General features: G+C 52.7%; 10 protein-coding genes across 10 annotated transcripts; 5 read left to right on the top strand and 5 right to left on the bottom strand.

Annotated features, from left to right (window-relative positions):
• Nucleotides 1-235: 235 nt before the first annotated feature.
• NECHADRAFT_103407 (uncharacterized protein) lies at nt 236-1464 on the top strand. Its single transcript, XM_003045932.1, has 2 exons — nt 236-330; nt 443-1464. The coding sequence occupies exons 1-2, from the start codon at nt 307-309 to the stop codon at nt 1304-1306; spliced, it is 888 nt and encodes a 295-aa protein (XP_003045978.1). The 5' UTR covers nt 236-306; the 3' UTR covers nt 1307-1464.
• Nucleotides 1465-3443: 1979 nt separating this feature from the next.
• NECHADRAFT_32638 (uncharacterized protein) lies at nt 3444-3926 on the bottom strand (the record flags this gene model as incomplete). The annotated part of the gene is made up of 2 exons (XM_003046498.1): nt 3444-3843; nt 3895-3926. The coding sequence occupies 2 exons, from the start codon at nt 3924-3926 to the stop codon at nt 3444-3446; spliced, it is 432 nt and encodes a 143-aa protein (XP_003046544.1).
• A 1080-nt stretch (nt 3927-5006) lies between these two features.
• NECHADRAFT_33411 (uncharacterized protein) lies at nt 5007-8578 on the top strand (the record flags this gene model as incomplete). Its single annotated transcript, XM_003045933.1, has 3 exons — nt 5007-7347; nt 7377-8329; nt 8438-8578. The coding sequence occupies 3 exons, from the start codon at nt 5007-5009 to the stop codon at nt 8576-8578; spliced, it is 3435 nt and encodes a 1144-aa protein (XP_003045979.1).
• Nucleotides 8579-8782: 204 nt separating this feature from the next.
• Nucleotides 8783-9815, bottom strand: NECHADRAFT_90958 (uncharacterized protein; the record flags this gene model as incomplete). The annotated part of the gene is made up of 2 exons (XM_003046499.1): nt 8783-9622; nt 9672-9815. 2 exons carry the CDS (start codon nt 9813-9815, stop codon nt 8783-8785), a joined length of 984 nt encoding a protein of 327 aa, XP_003046545.1.
• Nucleotides 9816-10669: 854 nt separating this feature from the next.
• NECHADRAFT_34349 (uncharacterized protein) lies at nt 10670-11853 on the bottom strand (the record flags this gene model as incomplete). Its single annotated transcript, XM_003046500.1, has 2 exons — nt 10670-11535; nt 11595-11853. 2 exons carry the CDS (start codon nt 11851-11853, stop codon nt 10670-10672), a joined length of 1125 nt encoding a protein of 374 aa, XP_003046546.1.
• A 1078-nt stretch (nt 11854-12931) lies between these two features.
• On the top strand, nt 12932-14369 carry NECHADRAFT_58109 (uncharacterized protein). Its single transcript, XM_003045934.1, has 2 exons — nt 12932-13150; nt 13198-14369. The coding sequence occupies exons 1-2, from the start codon at nt 13013-13015 to the stop codon at nt 14146-14148; spliced, it is 1089 nt and encodes a 362-aa protein (XP_003045980.1). The 5' UTR covers nt 12932-13012; the 3' UTR covers nt 14149-14369.
• Nucleotides 14370-14792: 423 nt separating this feature from the next.
• NECHADRAFT_33226 (uncharacterized protein) lies at nt 14793-17708 on the bottom strand (the record flags this gene model as incomplete). The annotated part of the gene is made up of 3 exons (XM_003046501.1): nt 14793-15050; nt 15094-17520; nt 17589-17708. The coding sequence occupies 3 exons, from the start codon at nt 17706-17708 to the stop codon at nt 14793-14795; spliced, it is 2805 nt and encodes a 934-aa protein (XP_003046547.1).
• A 1486-nt stretch (nt 17709-19194) lies between these two features.
• NECHADRAFT_32729 (uncharacterized protein) lies at nt 19195-19817 on the bottom strand (the record flags this gene model as incomplete). The annotated part of the gene is made up of 4 exons (XM_003046502.1): nt 19195-19318; nt 19375-19599; nt 19661-19725; nt 19776-19817. The coding sequence occupies 4 exons, from the start codon at nt 19815-19817 to the stop codon at nt 19195-19197; spliced, it is 456 nt and encodes a 151-aa protein (XP_003046548.1).
• Nucleotides 19818-20747: 930 nt separating this feature from the next.
• On the top strand, nt 20748-22087 carry NECHADRAFT_90963 (uncharacterized protein; the record flags this gene model as incomplete). The annotated part of the gene is made up of 3 exons (XM_003045935.1): nt 20748-20801; nt 20856-20871; nt 20931-22087. The coding sequence occupies 3 exons, from the start codon at nt 20748-20750 to the stop codon at nt 22085-22087; spliced, it is 1227 nt and encodes a 408-aa protein (XP_003045981.1).
• A 476-nt stretch (nt 22088-22563) lies between these two features.
• On the top strand, nt 22564-24262 carry NECHADRAFT_90964 (uncharacterized protein; the record flags this gene model as incomplete). Its single annotated transcript, XM_003045936.1, has 3 exons — nt 22564-22889; nt 22948-23245; nt 23297-24262. 3 exons carry the CDS (start codon nt 22564-22566, stop codon nt 24260-24262), a joined length of 1590 nt encoding a protein of 529 aa, XP_003045982.1.
• Between the last annotated feature and the right edge of the window lie 569 nt (nt 24263-24831).

Raw genomic sequence — 24831 nt, forward strand, 5'->3', positions numbered from 1 at the left:
ACGAACAAGGTGACGCGTCTTATTTGGTGATTGTTTTATAAGTTATGAGGTTGCCTGGGATAGCTCAATCCATGGTCGAGGAGTTGGATGAAGCTTTGGTGGGGCCGAGACGACGGGAATGAGCTCATAGCTGGAGCCTGCGCTAGACACAGTTGGGCTGTTGCTGTGTAAGTTCCAGGCTCCAGTTCTTCCCCTCCACACTCTCCAACTCTCTCTACTTTATACCCGGCCATACGCTACATCATCCCTCTCTTGTAACCCAATCTCTCCTCAGCTCCTCTCTCCTTTCCCTCCTATTCGTTCATCATGGCGCCTGGTGCCTCTTTGCTGGTGAGTCCCCTCCTAAGCCACCCCACATGAACGTTTCCCCGCCATGGATCCATTGTCATGATGCGACAACCGCCCAGCGACGAGGTACCGATATTGACGCCCATGTTCGCAGACCAAGCTCAAGGTCCAGCTCAAGCTCACCATCGCGCGCCTCCGCATGGTTCAGCAGCGAGATGAGCAGCTCGGCAAGACCCAGCGGAGGGCCATGGCCCAGCTCCTCGAGGCCGGCAAGATCGACTCGGCCCGCATCCGCGTCGAGAACATCATCCGATCCGACATCACCAGCGAGCTACACGAGATGCTCGAGCTTTACTGCGAACTACTGCTTGCGCGCGCGGGGCTTATGGAGGGACACACGGTCGACCCAGGATTGGAGGAGGCTATCCAGAGTCTGATCTACGCTGCGCCCAAGACGGAGATTAAAGAGCTCGGAACGGTGAGGACGCTGCTGGCTGAGAAGTATGGCAAGGAATACGTCTTGTCGGCCACGGAGAACACAGAAGGCAAGGTCAACGAGAAGGTGGTCAAGAAGCTCAGCGTCACGCCCCCTCGGGAGGAGCTTGTGGTTGGGTACCTGGAGGAGATTGCCAAGGCTTACGGCGTCGACTGGCCCAAGCGGGAGACGGTCTCGCCACCCCCAGAGCTCCTCGATGACGACGACGAAGCAGCAGACGACGAAGACAAGCCTTCGGGTGGACAGAAGCAAAAGGTCCTCGAGGCGCCTCTGGCAGCAGAACCCAAGGATCCAGTCCTAAACACACCAGTCAAGAAGCTCAGCGGCGGAGGTCCTACTAGCCCACTGACGGTGACGCCGCCCCGGATGACGACGGACAACGTGCATCCAAAGGTGACTCTGGGATCTGTGGAGCTGAAACCGAGCAAGAAGGCCGAGGCGGCGTCGCGGAAGGAGCCTGAGGGATCGATCCCAGATCTCGGAGACTTGGAGAGGAGGTTTGCGGCGTTGAAGAAGCGGTGACGTGGGATGTGTTGTTTCTTGATTTTGTATGGCACTATGGAGTTTCGCTTTGAAGAGATTATTGATTTAAGCAGAACTTTGGATGTGTAATGTCAGCTTTGAGTGTGTCTTGGCTTGATTTGAGTGAGGAACCTCTAAGCCAGAGGGTCGGGGGTTACTGGTGTTGATATCCTTCCCAATCAACTTGGGCAAATCCGGTTTGATTCATAGTCACAAGGTTCGCAACGTGTACGCGCTTTGGATGTGATTCTCGTGATATATGTCAGATATGACGGGACAATGTCCCCTGATTGACTGCAAAGTGGATTGAAAATGGCACTTAGAAAGAGATATGTGATGAAGTGATAGATTATCTAGGATGCAAAGGTTTTGTGTAACTAGCGTCATCCCGTGATTCAGCATCACATCCATGCCTTTCAGTGCTGGCCTTGCGATTGTTTGGCGGTGAGCTTGAGACGGACCCGGCATCATGATATTGAATCCGCAGAGGTACGCAAAGCATTCACGGGAAAGGAGCTTGCTAGGAGGAGCTATTATTTATGATTTATATACAAAAGCATAGCTAATGACAACTTTTCGTGTCAACGACTCAGCACATTCATGATCTTGGCAGCCATGCAGCTTACACAACAAGTGTATATACACCATGCAAACGAAAGTACAAACGAGAAAGAAGAGGCGCCCACAGCACCCTGCACTGAATGTCACCGCTAAAAGCACAATGATTCATTGCTTGATTGCTCTATTGCCCTATTCAGACAGTGATGTGTCTTTTTGATTGCTGCCAGTGATGGCTAACTGGTCAAGAGTAATTCGATGGCGAACCGTCGTCGCCTTATTTGGCAGTATATCAGTGAGCTCTGCCCCTCACCTACGTGAAGAAAGTGAGGACAAGATGAAAGTGAAATATACCTTTTTGGGACTCACATCGTATATATAAAGGGTCATCAAATGGCCCAGTTTGAAGCCAGCTCTCTCCTCCTCTCTCCCTCCTTCAACAAGCTGAAGCCATCACACAGAGTGCAGTTTCAATACACAACCTACCAGGCAACCCTCCCAGGCTTTCCCTTCATCTTACCTATATATACGTTCAAGCCGGCATATCATACTTTACATGCCCTCAAGTCCCTCCTTGTACATTATATACACCCAGCCCAGCCCTCTACAGGTTCTCCACGGCGCCCTGATCTCATCGGCATCGCATCGATAACCACCATGGACTCGAAGAAAGACTGCACTGCTGAGTCCAACTGCGAGAAGGCGGCAATGAAAGGTCGAGATTCCCGTCACGAAGCAACTCAGTGTGAACAATGGGATGAGCCTATGAGTACATGGCTCAAACCCAAGGTAAGCTGGCTGACTTTACTTTTCCGTTTTCGTACTAACCATGTCAAGAACCTGGAACAAAGTAACGGTGCTGGGAGAGTCAGAAAGCGAGAGGAATACGAAGATGGTGAAGAAGAGAGGACCCGGCTGGTGTACGCTTTGAAGAACTGGCCCACGAGGGACATCCCAATTCCCAGCATTGAAACGCCAGACGAGGAGCTGGAGGTGTCAAAGGTGCCAGAAGAGTCAGAGTCAGATGAGCCGGCACCGAAACGACAAAAGTCCATGCCAGCTGACAAGTTCGAAGCCTTATGGCACTATCTCGAGAATAACACACCAGACATGCGCTCTCCGACCTTGTTCCCGTCATTGAGCCCAGTCTCAGACCTCGACGATTCACCTCATGATGTCGGCACCGATCCATCGCTTGATTCGAGTTTGTTGACTGAGACCACCGTACCGGCCGATGATGGGGAAATCGTTCATTGCGGTGAGGGGACTGAGCAAGATCCAAGGTGTTGATCCAGGGGAGTGATACTCATGAGAGGGCGGATATGGATGGGATGTGACCATGCTAGGTTGACAAGAGTAATGCGATTATGAATTACGAAAGTGAAAGGAAGAAGAACGAGTTAGTCAAAAGTTACCTTGGTGGTATATTAACGAGATGATGAATTATTCCTCCAACGCCAAGACTCCTGTCTACCATCCGGTGATGTACAAAAACTTCCTGCTTCAGGTTGAAGGGGTATCACGACCAAGTTTCTGGTCATTATCGTCTCCTTCCGCATCATCACTATCCCCCTCGCTCTTATTCCAGCTTGTCTAGATGCTCCAACCGCGTGAGCACAACCTGTTTGCTCGTCTCCTCAATCTCACCAGCCAAAAACACCTCATCCAAAATAGCATAGACCTTGTAAAAGTTGAAGACGAGGTCGAGTTCGCAGACGTTGCCGAAGAAGGCGTCGAGGACCTCGACGAAGAAGTGGATGGCCTCGAGGTAGGCGAGCTCGTTGTCGTTTGTGTCGACGCAGGCGCAGAAGAAGAGGCCGGCGTAGCGGCGGTAGACGATCTTGTTGTTGCGGAACTCGACAAAGTTGGACTGGTACTTTTGGTCGCGCGGCGCCACGAGGCGGTGAACCTCGCCCTTGAGCTTGATCTTTTGCTCGTCGCTGAAAGGGGCGTACCACTTGGCTAGACGGGTCTTGCCCCTGGAGAGGTCAGCAAAGCGTGTTGACAATCAGCGTTGATGGTCAACTCACTGTCGGTTCTGGATGAGGATAAAGGAGAGCATCGTGGAGACGGGCGAGGCTGAAGCTCAATCAAGGAGGAATGCGGTTCGGGAGAGGTGAGGCTCGTGATAGCGGGATGGATGCGCCGGAACCGATGGAGTTGGACGTTGGAGCGCGAAGGATAGGAGGCTGCAGAGGCGACGACAGCTGATTGGGCCGTGATTTGGAGGGGGGTCAGCCACTGAGGGGCTGCGATGCCACCCGTTGGAGACCCTGGAGAGCCCCAAACTCCAGTGGCCGGAAGTCGCAACTCGGGCTCTCCACCATCTGCATCTGCATCGCAATGGATCTGCATCTCGCTCGTGTAGAAAAGCGACTCCCATTTCCCCGCAAAGTGTTGGAATTGGCTTTCCTTGTGGCCGAAGAGGCTTATTATTATTATTTTTAATTGAATTGATATAAATGAAGTTAATCACCCAAACGCTTATTCACTGTTGGTTGCTTGATCCCACCGACAAGTTTATTCACATCTAGGTTCCTGCCTTCAACAACCAAGTCACACGCGCCTTCCTCCGTCTGCCGTAGCGTGATCGTGTGCTATCTCTCCTCTTTCGGAGATCCCCTCCCCAATCTATCTTCTCATTCCAGCATCACCAGACGCGACGCGACAGACAACTCACAAGCCAAGAACCTTTACAACCCATATCCAGGAGCCAGTCAATGCCCTAGCCCATAACCTTGGGCGCATTATGACGAGTCTCGCAGGGGTCCCTCGTCCTCCCTCCACATGAACCTGAGCCCAAGACACGAAAACCCAAGACACCAAGAGACGCTGCCCCCGCTGTCTGGCATTACTCTCATGATTTAATCCTGCTGAATTCCCGCCCAACGCATCGACCATCTTGTTTTTTTTTATTACTGCCCATCGTGCTCCGCTTCCTCAATCGATACCACCTCGCCGCTCCCCAGGACCCTTCCTCTCTTCTGCATGGCTTTCTATGTCCAGATAATTCCTCCCATCTCTAACGACGACGCGAGTCTCGAGGCGTCGATACTCAAGTCGAGGGGATGATACTCGCCTCTCACGCAAATTCACCAATACCAACATCCTCAACGATATTGCCATTGTGAAGAGAACCAACATGAAAGCCTTCACCAAACGCCTCCGGAGGCTGATTACAGTCATCTGGGGCGACTACCAGGCCAATGACTTATGGCAGCGCATCGTGAAATGCTCAATTGCATGTACCGCTGCTGTCATAATTGTCATTACTCCCAAGGCAGTCTCCGTTTTCGGCCCTTCGACCTTTTTAGCCCCGATGGCGACCGTCTTTGCTCATCCTGGTCAGCGAATGGGCACCATGATCGAGTCTCTTTTTATGCTTCTGCTGGGCTCTCTGTTAGGACTTGGGTGGTCCCTACTTGGCCTCTTCCTATCAAGCCTCGTGTTCGAACACAACGAGCCGGCCGCCTATGCCATCCGAGCAATGTTCCTGCTCGTGTCCGTTCTGGTTCATGGCTACGTGAGATCCTCGAGTCCACGTGTCTTCTTGTTCGTCGCCTTCCTCCTTATTGCCAGTATTATCGTACTCCTTGGGGGCGCTCATGAGGTAACCTTGACTGTTTTCACCAATGTGCTCTACCCAATCCTTGCTGGTGGTGGTGTTACCGTGGTGGTCAACATATCCATGTTCCCTGAGTTGTCGAGTAGCTTTCTTGGTCTCTCTGCTATCGATTCTCTTTGCGAAACCATGGATACTCTTACTCGCGCCACCCATTGGTTTGTTACTCCCGGCGGCGATTCGCAACAAGACCTGCACCCAGTCGGTCTAACCCTGACAACTACGGCCATAAGCTCTCCCGAGAAACCGAAACGCAAAAAGGGCCGCTTCCGAAAGTTCTTGGACGGCTTTCCAAATCCATTTAAACCAGCTCAAGGGCGCTATCGTGCCTCGACGGTCCCAGTTGGACTTACAACAGTCGCCAGCTTGACGGGGAAAAAGGCAAAGCTTCGTACTCGACTTGCTCGTTGTAAGGCAGCTCAAAGGGAGGTCAACTATGAACTCTCTATCTCGGCTCTTCCTCCGAGTAGCATGAAGCCCTTGAGTACTTCATACATGAGCAGTCTTGTTCAGAGCACTATAACTGTCATCGGAGCTTGCGAAAACAAGTTCATTGTCCTGGAAAACGACGATCGTTCTGAAGACGACAATCTTACAGCAACCGACAGTTTCGTTAGCGATGCCAGCGGTATCAAACGCATGTCCACTTTTGATGACTACCTACGGAGAGTCCAGAATGCGAAGCCGCTCAGAGAGATTGAGGCAAGCAGCGCCAGTCTGTTGGAGTCGATTCTAGAGAGGATTCGTGAGCCTGTTCAAGAGTTTGAGGCTTCACTCAAAGAGGCGGTACGCTTGGTCATTGTATGTTTGGCCTATTGTTACGATGTGCCGAGGTTGCCATCAGGTGCGCCCGCTCCGAAAGGAATTCATTTGGAGGAACTGGACTTTAGGATCGACGTCTTTAACGAGGCCATCACCAACTTTGACGCCAGCTGTGCGATGGAGCTTCGACGCTCAGCATTGGATGAAACTGGGCACAGCATTGACTTTATGCCCCGGATGGAAACGTTTCTCATTTCTTCCTTTGTGCTGGCGTTTCGTCAGTCTGCGATGCATATCCTCGAGATGTTGCGTCACGTTCGAAAGGTTGTTGAGGAGAGGAAGGCTCGAAACGATAAATCGTCTGTTTGGTTCCCCAAGCACATCAATATCCGGCAATGGTTGACAACTGGTGGTGAAATCGATGGTCTCGTCCTCCCCGAAACAGGTCGAAAGGAGGTCCGCCGAGGAAAAGCACCACCTGGCTCCAAGGCCAAGAACCAGACGCATCATAAGAAAAACGACGAACATATTGAGCAATCAGATCCAAAGGACGAAGAAAAGGGGATCAGATTTGCGGAACCCGAGAGGTCGACGGACCAAGAAACTACGCCCCAAAAGGAAGAGACCAAGTCGGAGGACGACTCGAAAGATGTGAGCAACGAGAGCAAAATTCTCAAGTTCAGGGGGAAAGCAGCAGACGCCCTTGAGTGGATTCAGGATTCAGACGACATCTCATATGCTCTCAAGCTCGCTCTTGCTGTCTTCTCTGTGAGCTGGCCTGCATTCGTGGCTTCTTGGAACGGCTGGTATTCGGAGGTCCGCGGTATTTGGGCGCCCATGCAGTTGATTCTCGTCTTTGAAGTGGCTATAGGCACTTCGTTCTTCATCTTCTTTATCCGTCTGATTGGCGTGATATTTGGCTGTGTTCTTGGATACCTTTCCTACGAGATAGGGAGGGGGAGTCGGGTGGCCATGGTTTTTATTCTGGTGGTTGGCATAGTTCCATCGTTCTATATCCAGCTTGGAACCAAATACGTCAAGGCTGGCATGGTGGCTACAGTGACGATGGTTGTCGTCGCCCTTGGTTTGTCTACCACTAGTTATATCATCTAAACAAGTACTGACCAGCTCTAGCTGCCATGAACGGTTCTGGTACCGCCTACGAAAACTTTTACAAGCGATTGACTGCGTTTGTCATCGGAGGAGCAGTCGCTCTTCTCGTTGAGATGCTGCTTTTTCCAGTCAGAGCGCGGGATCGACTGCTTGAATCCCTCTCAGCCTCTGTCAAACAGGTACAAAACATGCAGGCTTCAATGGCAGTTGGGCTAGACAGTCCGATAAAGCCCGACTTTCGGAATCCAGGGCTTCACAAACGATTTAATCATGCCCGAAGCAAAGCACGCGGTGCGCTGGCTGCGGCGGAGACTTTTCTTCCCTTCTGTACGACTGAGCCGCGTCTCAAGGGAAGCTTCAAGCCACTTGAGCCAATCTACAAAGAGATTCTCTATGTACTGCACCAGATCATTGACAGGATGGACAATGTGGTTCAGCTACGGAAAGAATATGGCTCCTCGATCTTGGAGGACCTGAACCCCAAGGTCCACGCATATCGACGCAACGTGGCTGCCAGTATTATGCTTGTTCTCTTTTCAGTAAACGAGGCTCTCATAACATGGCAGCCCTTACCTCAGTTCATCCCATCAAGTCGCCTCGCCCAACTTCGCCTTGTCAATCACGTCCGCGAAGTGCTGGCGTCGCGGAGTGGTACGCACACGCCTGCCGGTGGTGTGCCGACTGTATTTGATGAGAATGGCGAACTGGCTCAACAAGTTGCTCATCTCATCACGCAGAAGCGCTTCTTGTCTTGGAACGCAAGTACTGCAGGTCAGATGGAGATTATTGAGTATCTTGAAGAGCTTGTTGAGCTTGTCAAGCTCCTCGTAGGGGTTAACGCTTTCCGTAGCGGACTACTTGAGAAGCCTGAGTATAGCAACTACCGTCAGCGCGCCCATTTGAACCACGTACCCCTGGCTTCTGTGCCTACCGTCGAGAGCAGCACAGCCGGGGTTCCGGCAGAGGAAGTATCCACGGCACCGGCCTTCTTGGGCGACAACAGTAGGACGACGGGACTACAGCGGACACAAACGATTCGGGGACACGCAGAGCATATTAGGGAGAGATTACGGAAGAAGAAGGGCGTGGAGGAGGCCGTGGACAGTGATAGCGAGGAGGATATACCCATGAGCTTACAGAGAGTTGGAACACGGTTATGTGAGAACGATGCGGTTGTTCGGCGTCGGGCGTTTACACTGAGTCACGACAATAGGTGATGAAGTGAAGGTTTTGATGGAATAATTTATATGAAATTCAGAGGTGTATAGAAGAGCCAGGCAAGAAGAAAAGAGAAACCCAATGACACCTGCGCCTTTCGCTCCGTACCCTCGTTTCCTATGTTATCGCATTCGTAACCAAGAACCACCATGCAATACTCGTAACGCCGCCCATTCCAGAGTTGATTTGAATGCAAGTGCTCCTTAGAAGATGTTGAGGGGCGTGTGCTGGGCAATTCGGGTGCCGTTAAGCATGGCCCTCGACTTCTTGGGCCTCTGCTGAAGACGTCGCGACGCCTCTTGAACGTGACGAGGTTCGATAGGCGTCTTTCCCTCACTGGGAAAGTCAAAGAGGGCTCCCTCATGCTTCCGCTTCTTGGCAGCGTTCTCACCACCAGCCCCCGCTCCAGCACCGGTCTGAGCCCTGGCCAGATCCTCCTGCTCCTTCACCTTGAGGGCCATCTCGGTGAGGGTCTGGACCATCTCAAAGGTGAGGAAGCCGAGGATATCGACAATATCGTCCGATGGCTTGCTGTCCGTCACGATTCCGAAACCCGCCCACTCGCGAAACCGCTTTCCCTTGCGGTAGGTGAAGGATGCCTGGCGGTATTCGGACCACGTGACGTACTCCTCCTTTGTCATGGCCTTTGTCCGCTCGTCGGCTTTGCGTAGGCGCTGCAGGGTGATGTAGTTCATTTCTTCTTCCTCCTCGTCTTCTTCTTCCTCACGTTCAGGGACTTCAACGTTGTAGTAGGAAGAGGGCTCCCAGGGGAGTCCGACCTTGGCCTTTTTGTTCTTCTTGGCTGCCTCGTCGACGGGTCCCCCGCCGGCCACGACACCTCCCACGGGGTCGTCTCCCGCAGCGATATCTGCGTCGGCGCCCTTGTCGTCAGAGTCCTTGACGTTTTTGCGCACGTCCTTCCACGAGAGGAAAGTGCGCAGACGCGACACCTTGGCCTGGTCGTGGCGGATCTGGAAGATGAGGTCGTTGATGGCGATTGACTTGGAGCCGCGTCGGGAGGCGTGCTCTGTGCAGTTGCGGAGCTATATTGGTCAGTGATTTGTATGAAGATAATTAGGAGGGAATACGTACGAGTTCAATGACTTGTTGGCGGACGATATCTTCAATGATGCTCGTCGTTTCAACGGGTGGTTCAGCCGTCTCACCAGAGACGTACATCATCTGGCTAATCTCCTGGCGATACTTGTACGCCTTGCTATCTTTTGAGTCGGCCATTTTGAAGGCTACTTATGAGATGTGATATGGTTGTTTCTTATGAAGTGAGGGTTAGAAGATGTGTTGTTTATGAAAAGTCGGGATGAATCGTAATTAGAACTTATACTATAAACTCACTGTGAGGGAGGTTGAGATGAGAGCTGAGCAACGAGCTAAACCTAAAATGGTTAAGTATCCACCTTGTCTCCTCGACGTCCAAGTAAACAGGCAGGCGTTCGAAGAAAAACATGAGATACCAAGTCAATGATCTCTATTATCTAAAATACTCAAAGATTTATAATATTATTTCTTATTATTATCTCTTATTTAGTATATAATTTGGTTAGTATATAAGTACTCTTTGCCAAGTATAGATATTTTAGTATCTTGAGTTTTTTTACGTCTGGGTGACAAGGCTTAGGCATGATCAAGGTAGTTCACGAGGCGCATTCTAACTGAGTAATTCAATATTGGAAAATTACTAGATTTTAGTCACATGCGTACCTACTAAATTGGGTGGGATCATACTGAGACTAGTCAAGACTGTTGTCCTGCGCCAAAATATGTAAATGTAAACCTGAGAATGGCACTCCCACGGTAGCGCAACTCGTAGTTATCAACGTTTATAGAGAGATCTGGCTGTAGAACGGATAATGACGTGCTCTATCATCCATATTCATCTTATTAATGACATATTCAATGTTTTCGTAGAATTTCGTAGTCTCATAAATTCTCTAGGGCTGCATCACCAAGACTCCACGCTGCTTCATGCACAAAGCAAGAGCACGTCAAGGTTACCCGTCACCATGATCTCCATTCTGAGCCATCAATCGCCTCAACATTTCTCGAGTATCCCCTCTTACTCATTCCCAAGACTAAGCCCCTCCGCCAACACTCTCCCATGACCCAAACCCGTTCCCCTTGGAAGCCCACACAACGATATAATGAGCAGCCAGCAGCTTCCACTCCTCCACTTCGTCCAACCCTTCCAAGTAGTCAACCCTTTGCTTCTCCTCCGGTGAAACCCACGTCTCCCAGATCTTCTCAATCGTCATGTGATGCACCGTCTCGAAACCAGCCTCTGTCATCCTCGTCCGTTGAGCCTCAGGCGTGGGGTACTTATCCAGCGTCGGCATCTGAATGCGCCGAGCAGCGAGGTTGGATACCATCATCCTCCCAAAGGCGTCATCTGGATGCGTGGGCTCATAGATGATGGTAGCAAGGCTGGGGATTTGGGAGGAAAAGAATGATATGACGTTGCTTGCTTCTGTGACGTTGAGGTAGCAGAGGCAGCATTCTGAAATGAGAAGGGTCGGGATATTGCTGCGTAAGCCTGGTAGAGTGACTCCAGGCTGCTCCTTTGGTTGTGAAGAAGACTCCTCGTCTGGGTTCGGGACTTTTCGCGGGGCAAGGTTTCGCAAGTCTTGGCCATGACAATAATACTCTCCTCCTGACGCCGGTCGACTTGACCAGGTACTTTTGGTGTCGTTGGAGATGTTTGTGAGAATGTTTCTCAGTGGTGGTGTAGCCTGTACAGTCCGTAGCTTTCTCGACGCAACAACTTCAAAGTCAATCTCATGATAGACCAGACCAGGCCGCGACTTTGATGCAAACAGCCGAAAAGGACGAGTATCAGTGCCAGCACCTAGTGACACGATCTGCTTTGGCAAAGAACCTGATTCATCACCGTTGAGAAAAGAATCCACCAATGTGTCGAGAGAAATTGTTCGAGTATATGTTCCTGCAAGTGGCTCGTTTAGTCGAGCTCAGCACATCATGGCGTTAACCCAGCCAGCGCACCTCGGTTGATGATTGGGAGACGTCTCGCAGGAGGACCATCGGCGCTCTGCACAAAGAACTGAGCATACGGGTCATCGAGGTACCCAAGGTCAACAGCGCTCAGCCTTGATACTGAAGCGTCTGTATCGGTGCCCTGAATAGTCGCATCGTGGGTGATGGAAGAGGGGCCGTGATGTCCGCCTCGACCTCTACCTCTACCACGTCCGCCGCGAGCAGATCGGAGTGAGCTTAGTAAGTTTGGTATTTCTGAAGCCGACATGGCCAAGAGGTGGAGGTTGTTGAGGCTTTGGTGGTGAGAGTTGATAGCTTGAGGTTGTGTGTGGTGGTTCAAGGTTGACAGCACAGCTCCGAGTTAGGCAAGTGACTGCCATGGGTGTCAGCCCTGCAGACTCTGCGGGGCATTTTCAAGAGCCTCTATCTGCCTTAGGTAGGACTCATCTACAGATTATATCAGCCCATGAATATAAATGACGCAATGTATACCAGCGCCTCTTCCAACATATCCATTACTTGACATGTTTCGATTTAATACATCACCTTCAGTGTTGGTCGATATTGCTGTTTCACATTTGTCAGGATGAATGTCTCGCGTACGTTGTAGTCCAGGCGTCTCTAGCCAAGCGCCACTAACCACGGGCTGAATTCCCCGCTATTGGCTGCTTCAAGGCTCCGCTGGAATGTCGACGCGTCTTTATATTAGCTAGCACCCGCCGCATCAGCAAAGGAGAGTGAGCGGATGTACCGGATATGAGCTTAAAGAGTTGGCAGTAAACGACAAGAGGGATAAATAAAAGTAGAAAAATTTAATTATTTGTACATGTGTATACTCGAATATGCCTAGGCTGTAAATTCAACTGGTCTGCCTGATATTGCTGGCCTTAATGCATGTTCTTGGTCCGAAGACGAGGTTCAAGATCCTTCGCTGATTTCCCAATACAGCAATGGCCGAAGGAATGATTCACCCGCTGCCAAGGAAGCTTCAGTCAGTGCAAATCAAGAGACACAAGAAAAGTACAGGCATTGATTAATAGTAGAATCACATATTCATTTGATCAACATCCAAGAATAAACCTGTACTTATTCACATCTACTCTATACTTTGCAGTAGTCCCTCATCTCCAAATCATGGGGTGTGTGCTCTGTAGATCCATCATGGATGGCCACTGGGGCTGTGCACATCCTACGTAGGAACACTGCCTGCAGGCAACACCATCCCCCCTGCAGCGCCACTAACACTGGGCGTCTCTAACTGTAAAACCCCATAAAGGTCCGCCCACTCTCGGATACATCATCTCTAACCATCCTCCTCCAACTCGAGGCTGTCCACCTATTTTACTCTTCTTCTATCATCACCATCATCATTTTCTCATTTGTTCTTTTTTCTTCATAGCATTATCTCTCGCTTTCTATCCGCCACCATGATCCACAACGTAGGAAGAGTGCTCTGGGAGCGCGGCCATGTCCCCAGCGACAATGGCCCAGAGTCGCCTCAGTTGTCTTGGGAATACATCATCATCATCCTCAACTACATTGTCTTTATCCCCGCCATCCTCCTCGTGAGTCTCCCCTCAACCCCTCATTCCACCTCTCTAACATGGCTCAGATCGACTACACCTTTAGCAAGGTCTTCCCCCTCCTTGCCATGATCGAGGATGACAAGCCTCCCGCCTACGAGCCCCTCCCCGTTGAGCCCCTCGCCAACGGCAACGGCCCCAAGATCCCCTCCACCACCGCTCCGGCTGTCAACGTCGCTGGCCCCGGTACTGACGGCCGGCCCGTCACCTCTTCCTTCCGCGCCACCTTCCGTCTGGTCCGATCTCACGGAGGCTTCCGCGCCTGTTTCCGTGGCCTTCCCTGCCTCATCGTCCAGAGCATCTTCAGCGGCCTCATCATTGGCGCCTTCTCTCTCTGCCTTCCCTACGGTATCGGCGTCTTCGTCGGTGGCCTCGTCAGCTCCATCGCCCTCGTCCAGTTCAGAGCCGCCTGGATTCACCAGGTCATCACCCCGCAATCTGCCCGAAGCTTCTGGTCCCGCTTTCCCCCCTTCAAGACCACCCTCAAGGCCACCTGGAGGCCTACTCTCATCTTCTGGGCCGCTGGTCAGGCTGCCTTTGCCCTCTGCGGTCTCCTTATCAACACCCTCAACATCCATAGGGTCAGTGACCCCTTCAACCTTTCCGTCAGGATCCTCCTTGCCAGCCTCATCCTTATCCTTGGCGAGGTGATCCTGCTCATCCCCGCCTGGGTTGTTCTCGTCCGTATCCAGGCCTCCCTCCTCCCCGCAGACGAGGACACCATCGTCCCCTTCGACCGCTCCTTCAACGGCAGGGTTGAGCCTGCTGTCGTCGGCGGACCTGGCTATGCCAGCGTCGCTGACGCCTGGTCCAGCTTCTCCAAGGCTGCTTGGCGCCGTATCATCCTGCTTCATGTCAAGATCCTGGGTGTCACCATCGGTGTTGGCGGGCTTCTTGGTGCCTTTGTTGGCCTCCAGATCTTCATCTTTGGCGTCGTCGCTGCTTCCAAGAGTGGCAACTCTGGCAAGACGGGCAACTAAACTGTCCTCTGAACTCTCAGAACTGACTCTCACGGCTTCTCGACTCAACCATCTCCTGTAGCATCTTCCACGTATAGCGTACCATGTATGTAGTGTACAATAAGGAGTGCACCATTGGATTAAAACAATACCACATATCACATTTCTTGTCGATCTGGTCCCGCTCTGGTAACCAAATCAAACCGGTTGGAAACTCAATTCATTAACTCTCTTAAACTTCATGCCTGAGCTACCTGTGTCGTCGTGGAACAAGACTCCCACACGTGCAATATCTTGCTTTGCTCTTCTCTACCTCCTCGCACCAAACTCACTTGGCCTCCCTCTTTCGCGCCTAGAGCGCCGTCCCTATAGCAATCATCCGACCTTCCCTAGTCCCATTGCGAAGCATGTCATAAAATCCAAATCATCGTAGCCTCCCCATCCTCTATGGCCCTCGTCTAGCAAGAAGGGAAGTCGAGGGGACAAGGGAAAATAATCAAGACAAGAAAGAAACAAGTAGAAAGTAAGTTTTATCGAACGGGGCATTGTTTGGTGGGGGTATGATGGGGGCTTCTACCAGATCTGCTCGCAACGCCGTGCCCAACGCAAAAGCAGGGTCCTCTCTCTCTTTCTTGGTGTCTTTTTCTTTTTCTTCTCTTTCACGTCTATGACTTGTTAAAGAACCAGCTAGCTCGCTTGTTGCTGCTGCCACTGTTCCCTTCAGTCTGGTGGAGGTTCTGGATGGTTGGGATGGCGGGGGCAACATCACTACCACCGCCTCCACGGAGGGGCTTCGCAATCCTGCTGCCGGCGCTGGCAAAGCTGAAGCCGCCTGGTGAGTTGAGGCCACGGGTGCTGCCGGCCTTGGCGAGCTCGAGACGCTCCTTGACCGCAGCCAGCTGAACCTCGAACCTGGTGATATACTGTCAGTGCTGTTTGGCCGAAAAGGGGTAAGCAAGGGGATACATACTTGTGGTTGGCAGCAGCCATCTTCTCCTGACTATCCTGTAGCAGGCTCTCCAGGCTCTGGATACGCTCGTTTCGTGCAATCAGCTTGCGCTCAGCGATGGCAACCTCCTTCTTGAGAGCCGAGTTCTGCTCGACGAGCTGGCGCTGGACCTGGGTCAGCTGCTCCAGGTTCCTCTCCAGGAAGGCCATCTTCTTCTGCTGCGCCCGGTTGTTGGACGATCGAAGAACGTTGTTGTACTGCTCTCGGGTCTCATCCAGCGAGATCTCGAGCTCCACAACACGCTCACATCGGTTTTGAAGATCACGCATGAGGCTCTTCTTCATGACGTCAAACTCGGCGATCTGCTGCTGGATCGTCTTGCCATTGGCCATCGGTGCCGCGGCGCCAGCCTTGACGCGCTGCTGAAGGTCATCGATCAGCGTCTTCATTCTTGTGTTCTCGGCAGCCTTCTGCGTAATATCGGCCTTCAGCTCATCCACAAACTGAGACTGAGCAGTCTGGCGGTTGGCAAAGGCGTTCTCCAGTCGAGCCTTGACCTCCTCGACATCCTCAGGGCCGAGATTGCGGGTGAGAACCTCCTCGTATTCTTGCTGGACAGCCTCGAGACGAGCCTCCAGCTCTTGTCTCCGCCTTGAGTCGGCCTCGCTGGAAGTGGTGCTGTACATGGAGAGCTCGGCTTGTCGGACGATGCCTTGTGTCTCCACCAAACGGGCTCGGAGGGCCTGGAACTCATCGGGCGCGATGTTGTCGCCAGTGGCGCTCAGCTCGTGTAGCGCATCGACCTTCTCGATGGTCTCTGCGATGTGACGCTCATTCTCACTAAACACTTCGCCGCCCAGGTCGAAGCCTGCCATCATCTTGGCCATCTTCTCGGCCTTTCTCTTCTCCTTCTCGTCGAGGGCAGCACCCGTCTCCTTGGCGCTCATCTTGACGTCAAGGAGTTGCTGCTTCACATCGTCAAGCTCCGTAGTAAGCTCCGTGTTCGCCTCCTTCAAAGCGTCCATGGTAATTTGTGCCTCCTTGCTCTCAAACGTGAGCCTCTCCAGCTGCATCTTGAACTCGTTCACCTCGGTCGTGAGCTTCTCGTTCTCCTTGCCCACCTTGCTGTCGTGTTCCTTGAGGTAGACGAGCTCTTCCTTGGTCTCCCGAAGCTGCTTCTCGGCAGCTGTGGCCTGAGACTCCTTTTCTGAGATCTGATCCTGCAGCTCATTCTCTCGTCGCAAAAACTCTTCCCTCTCGTCCTTGTCGAGCGGCAAGCTGGGTGTGCCAGCGCGCTCAGATATCGCGGGCGTCTCTGAGCGGCTCTCGGCTATTAATGAGGGTGTGGAGGGTCGTGTCGAGCTTCGTGCATCGGCCTTGGTTCTAGCGACGGCATCGGTAGTCTTGGGTGACGCCCATTTCTCCTTAGGAACAGATTCACCAGCACGCCACAGCTGGATTTCGCCCTCGAGATTTGAGATGTAGCTCTCGAAATTGGTGACCTGTCCCTGGGCCTTCTTGAGAAGGGACTTGAGCTCGGCAGGGCTGAGCTCGGCGTTGACCTTGGCCTTGTTCTTGATGGACTTTGCTCTCATACCAAATCGCAGGGTACTAAGTGTCTCGGCATCGTTGTAACTGCTAGGGGAGCAGTTGATGATCAGTGTCGTCCGACTGTTACCACCGAGGGATTCTTGGAGGATACGGGTCAACTTGGAGTCTCGGTAGGGGATGTGCGAGGATTTGCCGTCGGTGAGGGCGTTGATGACCATTCCCAGGGCACTCAAACTCTTGTTGATCTTCTTCGCTTCCTCGAGGGTCTGTCCGCTCGCTCCAGTCTTGCCGACCTTTTCGCTACCAGCCAGATCCACAAGGAACAGCTGTCCGCTCTTTGCCGAGCCGGTCTCGACGTTCTTCTGGGTGATGGTGATGACGAATATCGAGTGGGATCGCGACGACTCCTGGTTCATGTTTGTGGCGGCGACGGCTCGGGCATTTCCTCCTCTCCTCATGACTTCGTAGACCTCCTGGACGCTAGACACGTAAATCTCCAAGAGACCCTTGACGTAGACGCCACGGTTCTTCTCCTCGTGGACTGGCAGGTTGTCGTTCTGGGGTGCGAGCAGATCGCGAATCCTCTCCATGTAAATCTCCATGTAACTGACTCGCACGGTGTATTCGATGGTGCCAGGGCTCGACATGATGCTGGCAAAGATCTGCTCGACGATGCGGGGAATAACACCTCGGCCGTCGTCGTCGTCGATGTTTGTGCCCATCATGGTATACGACTTACCGGCACCGGTCTGGCCGTATGCGAAGACGGTTCCGTTGTATCCATTGAGGATATCGTCGACGGTGGAGCGGATCGAGAAGTCGAAAATGTCCTGTTGCTTACATGCCATATCAAAGACTCGGTCAAAGGTGAAGCTGCCCTGCGCCTCCTTGGACTGGGAAACGGGTTAGCCAAAAGGCGTCGAGGCACTCAAGGCGGTGCAGAAGCAGATTATTGACATACGTCGAGGCTGCAAGTGTCCTCGCCATCGAAGGAGACGATGGGCATTCCGCCCGACGCAAGTTCGACCTTGTTCTGAGGCCGGAACCGGGCGACGACCTTGATGCTGTTTGCGGACGACATGGTGGACGTGGGCTATGTGTCACACGGGGGAAGCTATCATCGGCCACGGTGCTGCCGTCCAAGAGTCGCTGGGCTCGATCGTGGGTTGGTTGTCTGTCTGTCTGTATGTATGTATGTAACTTGCAAGTGCCGTCAGGGGGGTGGGAGCTGGAGGCGGGGAGGTCGCAGAAGATGCGGGCCGCGGGAGGGTGCAAAGAGCCGCAAGCCGGCGTCGAGATTCGAGCACCTCGAACACGGGAGCAGGGAGCGTGAGGGAGAGTGAAAAAGGATAAGATATTGGAGAGGTCAAAAACACGGCCAAGACAGGGTCTGGCTGGCGGGGGGTGGTTTGTGGTGCGATCAGCAAACACACCGAGCAAGAGAGACGCTGACAGTAGGGTGCGGCGCAACAACAACAGTCAACACACTGGACGCACTGGACTGGACAACACAACACACTTTCGCAAGCTCGAGTCGTTGACAACGATGGAGAGGCGGTGGGTTCTGGCCGAGTTGATTGGAGAACTCTACCGCCAAGAGGGGGGGCGGAAACGGAGGGGGAGACTCGCGTACGCTCAGGAGGCCCCCTCCTGTAAGTTTAGGGGGGATTTAGCGGGTTTTGGAGTTTTCAGGCCCCCCTGAGGCTGGGTCTTTTAGGCGCCTTTGTCCCTAGGTCCCCCTACCGCCGACTGGACTGGACGGCCCCGTGTGGGTTTCAGCCGGCAGCAACCACGCAATTTGGAGAGGGGGTCAGGGTCCCGTCCCTGATACTGTGATTTACTGCGTGATGCGGCGTGGAGGGGCTTGATCGGGGGATGGATTGGTGGTTTTAGTCAAGACGATGCCTGACAAGGGGGCAGGATCTCTAATATCATGAATAAATAGTTCATCTCTTGCCTATGCTCAACATCTCACAAGCTCATAACAAGACACCATAATGTGGGAGGCAGCAGGGATCATTGCGTGCGCATTGTCAACAGCAATTCAGGCATTGGGAAGTGGGACCTGGCCGTTATCATCATGGCACGCGGACTCCTTTCGGCATGATTGAGAGTGGGTGCCATCATTCCTATCGGAGCAGACAAATCAACCCGCCCATGGCATCCGCCCACCATCACTGGTCGATTCTGAGTCAACGACTCAGACAAGTGTCAATATCACACACACACGCACAAGCCTTTATTCGAAAAGATGCAGACGATTCAAGAAACAGACAACTCCTCTTCCTAAGTTAGTGAGCCTCGTGATATATCATAACATGTCCCAAGGAGGGCCTCCGTCCTCGGACGTCGCAACGCCTCGAATGCAATTCAGTCCAACTCCACGCACCAAAAAACGCCATATACAGATTTGCTCCCGTCCTTAGGCTATCAAGATTCGGGCCGTGCAAGGAACGGGAATGATGGTTGAGCGGCCGTGATCCATTTCTCTGCTGGACAAGTCGACGTTGGCATACCGTTCTCTGTCCTACTGTAGTCGGTTCGATTCGAGTCGAGTCGGTTCTGTCTTAGTCCTCCCAGCTCTTCTCGACCGTCTCCCTGACACGCTTGGTATACTCCTTCCTGTTGTCCTTGTACAGATTGGAAGCCTCGACGTTTGCGGGCGAGCCGGTATTGGGGTCGTTGAGAAGACTATCCATGATCAGCATCACATTCATATGCAACTGAGTTCCCGTCCCATCTCCTACCTTTGAATGCTGGTCAGAACAGCGGCGACATCGTACGTGGGACTCCATCGGTTTTGCAGGATATCCAGACAAAGCTCTCCAGTGGCGTAAACGTTTGGGTGGAACATCTCGCTGATGAACTTGACCTGCGGGGGTTTGTTCGGATACTGCTCCTCGAACTGCATCACCAGTCGAAAGGTGCCGTCCTCGAAGGGGGTGTCAGCGGGACCGATGATGACGGCGTTCCTACAGCAGTTGATTAGTATCTGAGCCAGGTCACCGATCGTGTCGAGGCGGGGTGGCATACCAAGTCATGACATTGTCAGGGACAGGAGACGCAGAGACACCGGCGGGAGGGTCGGTTTGCATGCGCTGCAGCTGTTGTTAACATTATATGTTGGCTATTCCCCCGGATGCCATACCTTGAAGTCTCGCATCAAGCGGCGGCGCGCAGCTGTAGACATGATGGCGGATGGATACGGAAGCGGACTTGGGAGGGAGAAGGTGGTCGTTCAAAGGCTCGGAGGTGTTGATATCGAGACGGCTTCGATGGCGATAAGAAGAAAAAAGACCCGGCAGCGACGATGATTCCAACGATGATCCCCAGAGTGTGAAAACAAAGATGACCTGCACGGTTCGCTGTTACAGCGACAACGGATTTGGCGGTGCAAGGTGGAGGGATGGGGCGGGAACGGAGATTGGTCATCGACAGCCTCACGAGAGTGATTCCACTGGAAGACTCCAGTGTCAGTAATCGCTAGCCAATCAGATATCCGTTTGACGCTGGCCAATCGTTTGTCCGTCTCAGATCCACTCTCTTTGTTGTTTGCACGTGATCACTAATCCCACCACAACGGTCCGTCCACCGGGATCTTTGAGATGGTCGCGGGGGACAAAGGCCGCTCTTCTTGATCCATCATGGTTCTTCGGAACCGAAAACTTCGGAAGCGAAACCGCAAATGGCAGCGGACGTTGTCCGATACAGGAACTGGTTCATCTTGTTCCAGGGTCTAGCTCATGGAAACGGAGGAATCGGCGGAAATGCTCTCGCAAGAGATGCAGCAAAGGTACTTGCATCTGCCGCCGCGTTCCCACTGCCGGGCTTGTACCTAGGCAAGACGTCACTTCCCCGGATTGCAGCTCGGTTCAGAGAGCTTCATCCCCCGCCACTTTCGGCCCTCCCCCGCTGGAAGCCGAAGGGGACCGAGCGGAGGGCATCTCTAATGTTTCCGGCCATCTGTCACCCGTGATACCCGAGGCCGTTTTGATCTTATAATTCTGCTACTGCTACAATACTAATTGACCTGCCTCTTCCCTCTAATCATTTTTCTCTTCTTCTCGTCTTTTTCTTGTTCTGTCAACCCCTTCTTCTGATACCCCATTCCTCTCTAGCAATGTCCTCTACTCAGCTTAGATCCGCCGGCAGGCTTGCCCAGCTTGCTGGACATGTGAACGGGGCTCGACAGTTTTCTACTCGGCCAGCTCTACGCAAGGAACTGCAGGATGCTTACATCTTGAGTGCCGCGCGAACTCCTACAGCCAAGGCACGCCAGATTCTCTAATTGACTATTGCTCAGCTAACACAATCCAGTTCAATGGCGCTTTCTTGTCAGTTTCAGCGCCCAAGCTCGGTGCCGTCGCCATCAAGTCGGCCCTCGAAAAGTCCAAGGTCCCCGTCGAGAAGATCACCGACGTCTACATGGGCAACGTCCTTCAGGGCTCCGTTGGCCAAGCGCCTGCGCGACAGGCCGTCCTCTTCGCCGGTCTCCCCAAGGAAGTCGAGGCGACCACGATCAACAAGGTGTGCGCATCTGGTCTCAAGGCCGTCAGCCTGGCCGCCCAGAACATCCAGCTGGGACTTGCCGAGGCTCAGATTGCTGGCGGTATGGAGAACATGTCCCAGGTGCCCTACTATGTGCCCCGCGCAAGTGGGCTCCCCGCTTTCGGCCATGTGAAGATGGAGGATGGCCTTATCAAGGACGGCCTGACTGATGTATACGACCAATTCCACATGGGCAACTGCGCCGAGAACACTGTCAAGAACCACAACATCACCCGCGAGCAGCAGGACGAGTACGCCATACAGTCGTACCGCAACGCGCAAAAGGCCTGGGCGGACAAGGCCTTTGCTGATGAGATTGCCCCCGTCACCGTCAAGACTCGAAAGGGCGAGATTGTTGTCGACACCGACGAGGGTTTCAACGATGTCAAGTTCGACAAGATCCCCACGCTGAAACCCGCCTTCGTCCGCGATGGAACCGGTACTGTGACTGCTGCGAACTCGTCGACTCTTAACGATGGTGCCAGCGCTCTTGTTCTCGGTAACAAGGCTATTGCTCAACAGTATGGCTCAGGCTCTCGAGTACTGGCCAAGATCTGTGGTTACGCTGATGCCGCCACATCGCCCATCGACTTCCCCGTTGCCCCCGCCAAGGCTGTCCCCATCGCTCTCGAGCGCGCAGGAATCACCAAGGACCAGGTTGCCATCTGGGAGTTCAACGAGGCGTTCGCCAGCGTGATCCTGGCAAACTCCAAGATCCTGGATCTCAAGGGTGCCAAGGTGAACCCTCTGGGTGGTGCTATTTCTCTGGGCCATGCCCTCGGAAGCTCTGGTTCACGGATCCTTACCACTCTTCTTCACCAGCTTAAGCCTGGTGAGTATGGTGTCGCGGCCATCTGCAACGGTGGTGGTGCTGCAACCGCCCTTGTGGTACAGCGGATCGAGTCCGTGTAAGAGATGAAAAGATATGAAAATAGGCATGAATTACGTCAGTCAAAACTGAATGATAGATACAAGTAGCGTAAAAAAAATTGAAAAATTTATGTACTTGATCATGAGCCCCTTTTACAATTGGTTGTAGTTCTGTGGTTTGCATGATGTTGATGATTTGGAAGACACTTGATATGATGCAGGGTAGCTAAGCCTGAAAGAACTGCAAGGAGATGGGATGAATCAGGCTTCACGCAGCACATGCATTGAGAGTTAAATAGCCCAATTGGGAATTAAATACTGACACTGTTGTCCTTCCCTTAGGCTCATATGCATGATGCTTGGTGACAAGTGATATACCCAATTCGGGATGAAATGTATCTTCATTGTCTTATAGTGGAGCACCGACCATCTCAACTCGCGAAACCTCCCTCAGCCTCGCCATCTCGACGCGCTCAGAACAACCTCACACATTGGCATCTCAACCACCACAAACAAAGATGCCTCTAGTTCTCGAGTTCCTCACCCAAGTTCGAAACTTTGTCCGCGCCCAGGACGGCGACAAGCTCCGCGCCTGGCTCCAGGTCGAGCCCGGAAGTCCTCAGCAGTATCACAACCTCGCCGGTGAGCTGCGCTCCCAGTTTCGCCAGCAGGGCCTCGACAATGTCATCGAGAGGTCTCTCCCGCAGGATGACGACGTTCCGGATGGTCAGGCGACCGTGTGGCCGGGCTTCATCGCCTTCATGAAGGATTACATGGCCTTTTGGCGCGACGTCGATTATGATGATTTGCTTGGTGCTCATCAGTTGCTGAGTGGCCTCGTCAAGTGCGCATCTCACCCCCCTCACTGATAGATAAAGAACTTTGCTAACTGGTGATATCAGCTCATGTGCTACGGCGTTTGCTCATCCTACGTATGGCGCCATGCTTCTCAAGACCAGCATGTCCCTCTCCGAGACCCTTGCGCGTCTCACAATGAGCCTCAACAGGCGTCCCGAGTTGACGCGCCGTCTCCGAGCTCTAGACGAGGACAAGACAATCGCAGAGTCTTCAGCAGAAATTATTCAAAAGATATTCACCACGTGTCTTACGGACCGTTCAAGTGGTCGCTATGCTAAACCCGAGGGCAAAAAGACTGGCGTTTACATGTTTGCCAACCTCGTCCTCAAGCTCCTCTTTGCAGTATGACCCTCACAAATCGGCACCTCGCTTCTCATTCTGACATGGACGCAGTGCCGGAGAACTCATCTTGCCAAGATGATCTTTGTCAACATCTCGACAATCTCACCACCACTATCCCTCTACCCAGCCGCCCAACGCGTCACATTTCTCTATTATCTTGGTCGTTTCAACTTCTCCAACAACCACTACCTCCGCGCCTCCCTCTGCCTGCAAGAAGCATATCTCCAGACACCTCCCCAGCTTGTTTCTCACCGGACAAACATCCTAACATATCTAATTCCCTGCAACATCCTCCTTGGGCGGTTCCCCTCGCAGACACTGCTCCAGCGCCAAGAGTGCCAGACTCTGGCCCCCGTCTTCCTCCCTCTCTGTCAGGCCATCCGGTCTGGAAACTTTGTTCACTTTCAGCACCACCTGGCTGCGCACGAGACCTGGCTCTTTGAAAAGGGCCTGCTCTTGACCCTCAGCAATCGTCTCCGACCTCTCCTCTGGCGGTCTCTGAGTCGAAAGACCTTTATCCTAACCTACGTACCCCCAACCGACGCATCTTCCCGCAAAGCTGCCACTCTTGACCTTGCGGACCTGCACACTGTCGCCGTGTATCTCCAACGCCGTCTCGAAGGCTGGCTCCCATCAGGTCCCAACACTCTCGGCCGTCCTCAACATGTAAACCCCCTCCTCATGAAGGCTCTATCAAACAACGCCCAAAGCACCGAAGCCTCAACACTAGCCCCGCCACCAGGCGGTCCCAAGTCGCTGCGGCCAAACGAAGGCATGGTCTGGGGCAACGCAGACGTCACACCCGAGGACGTGGAGATGATGGTGGCCACCCTTGTCCAGCAGGGCCTCATGCACGGATTCATCGCCCACGGGCAGGGCCGCTTCGCTATCATCGGAGCAAAGGCAAAGGGGAGCCCTGTGCTTGCCGGATGGCCCAACGTGTGGCAGGCGATCCAGGATAGGAGGTACGAGGAGGACTTTGACCCTGAGGAGGTACCCGGATGGGTTAAAGAGTGAAGGGAAATTGAATGAACCATCTAGGCCAGATTGGATATAGGTCACCCGCCGGCTGTCGAAATAGCGTTGTATATTACAGGCAAGATACCCGAGAAACATCATTTAAAACTCGACATGGTCATGGTCGTGGTTGATAAACATGTCACTTTGGATCGCAATCTGGACCGGAACTTTTGGCTCATGATCTTCCACATTTCTCTTGCCCGTAGCTATGTAGGTACGACTGCGCCAATCATACTATCTATCAAATATGTCTGATCATTTCGTTTTTTTTTCTTTCCAAATGAGGGAAAAAAAAAACCACACAAGATCCCGTGAGGGCGCCGAGGTGACCACCAAGAAAAGGAGGTCTCCCCATCCAACAAAGCCTCACCATCTCTTCTTTTTCTCCAACACTCCAAACACTCTCTTCTCATTTGTACATACACGTCGTCAATTCCGAGATTAAATTAGCACACAATTAAACATCGCTTGTCAGTTCCAAATTCCTCCAAAATATCCAAAGCCTCCAACGTTCTCAAAAAGGGTATATCGACCGTGAAAGGAATGCGTAGAACGTATATATAATG

Source organism: Fusarium vanettenii (assembly GCF_000151355.1).
Source record: "Fusarium vanettenii 77-13-4 chromosome 2 genomic scaffold NECHAsca_18_chr2_1_0, whole genome shotgun sequence".
Taxonomy (NCBI): domain Eukaryota; kingdom Fungi; phylum Ascomycota; class Sordariomycetes; order Hypocreales; family Nectriaceae; genus Fusarium; species Fusarium vanettenii.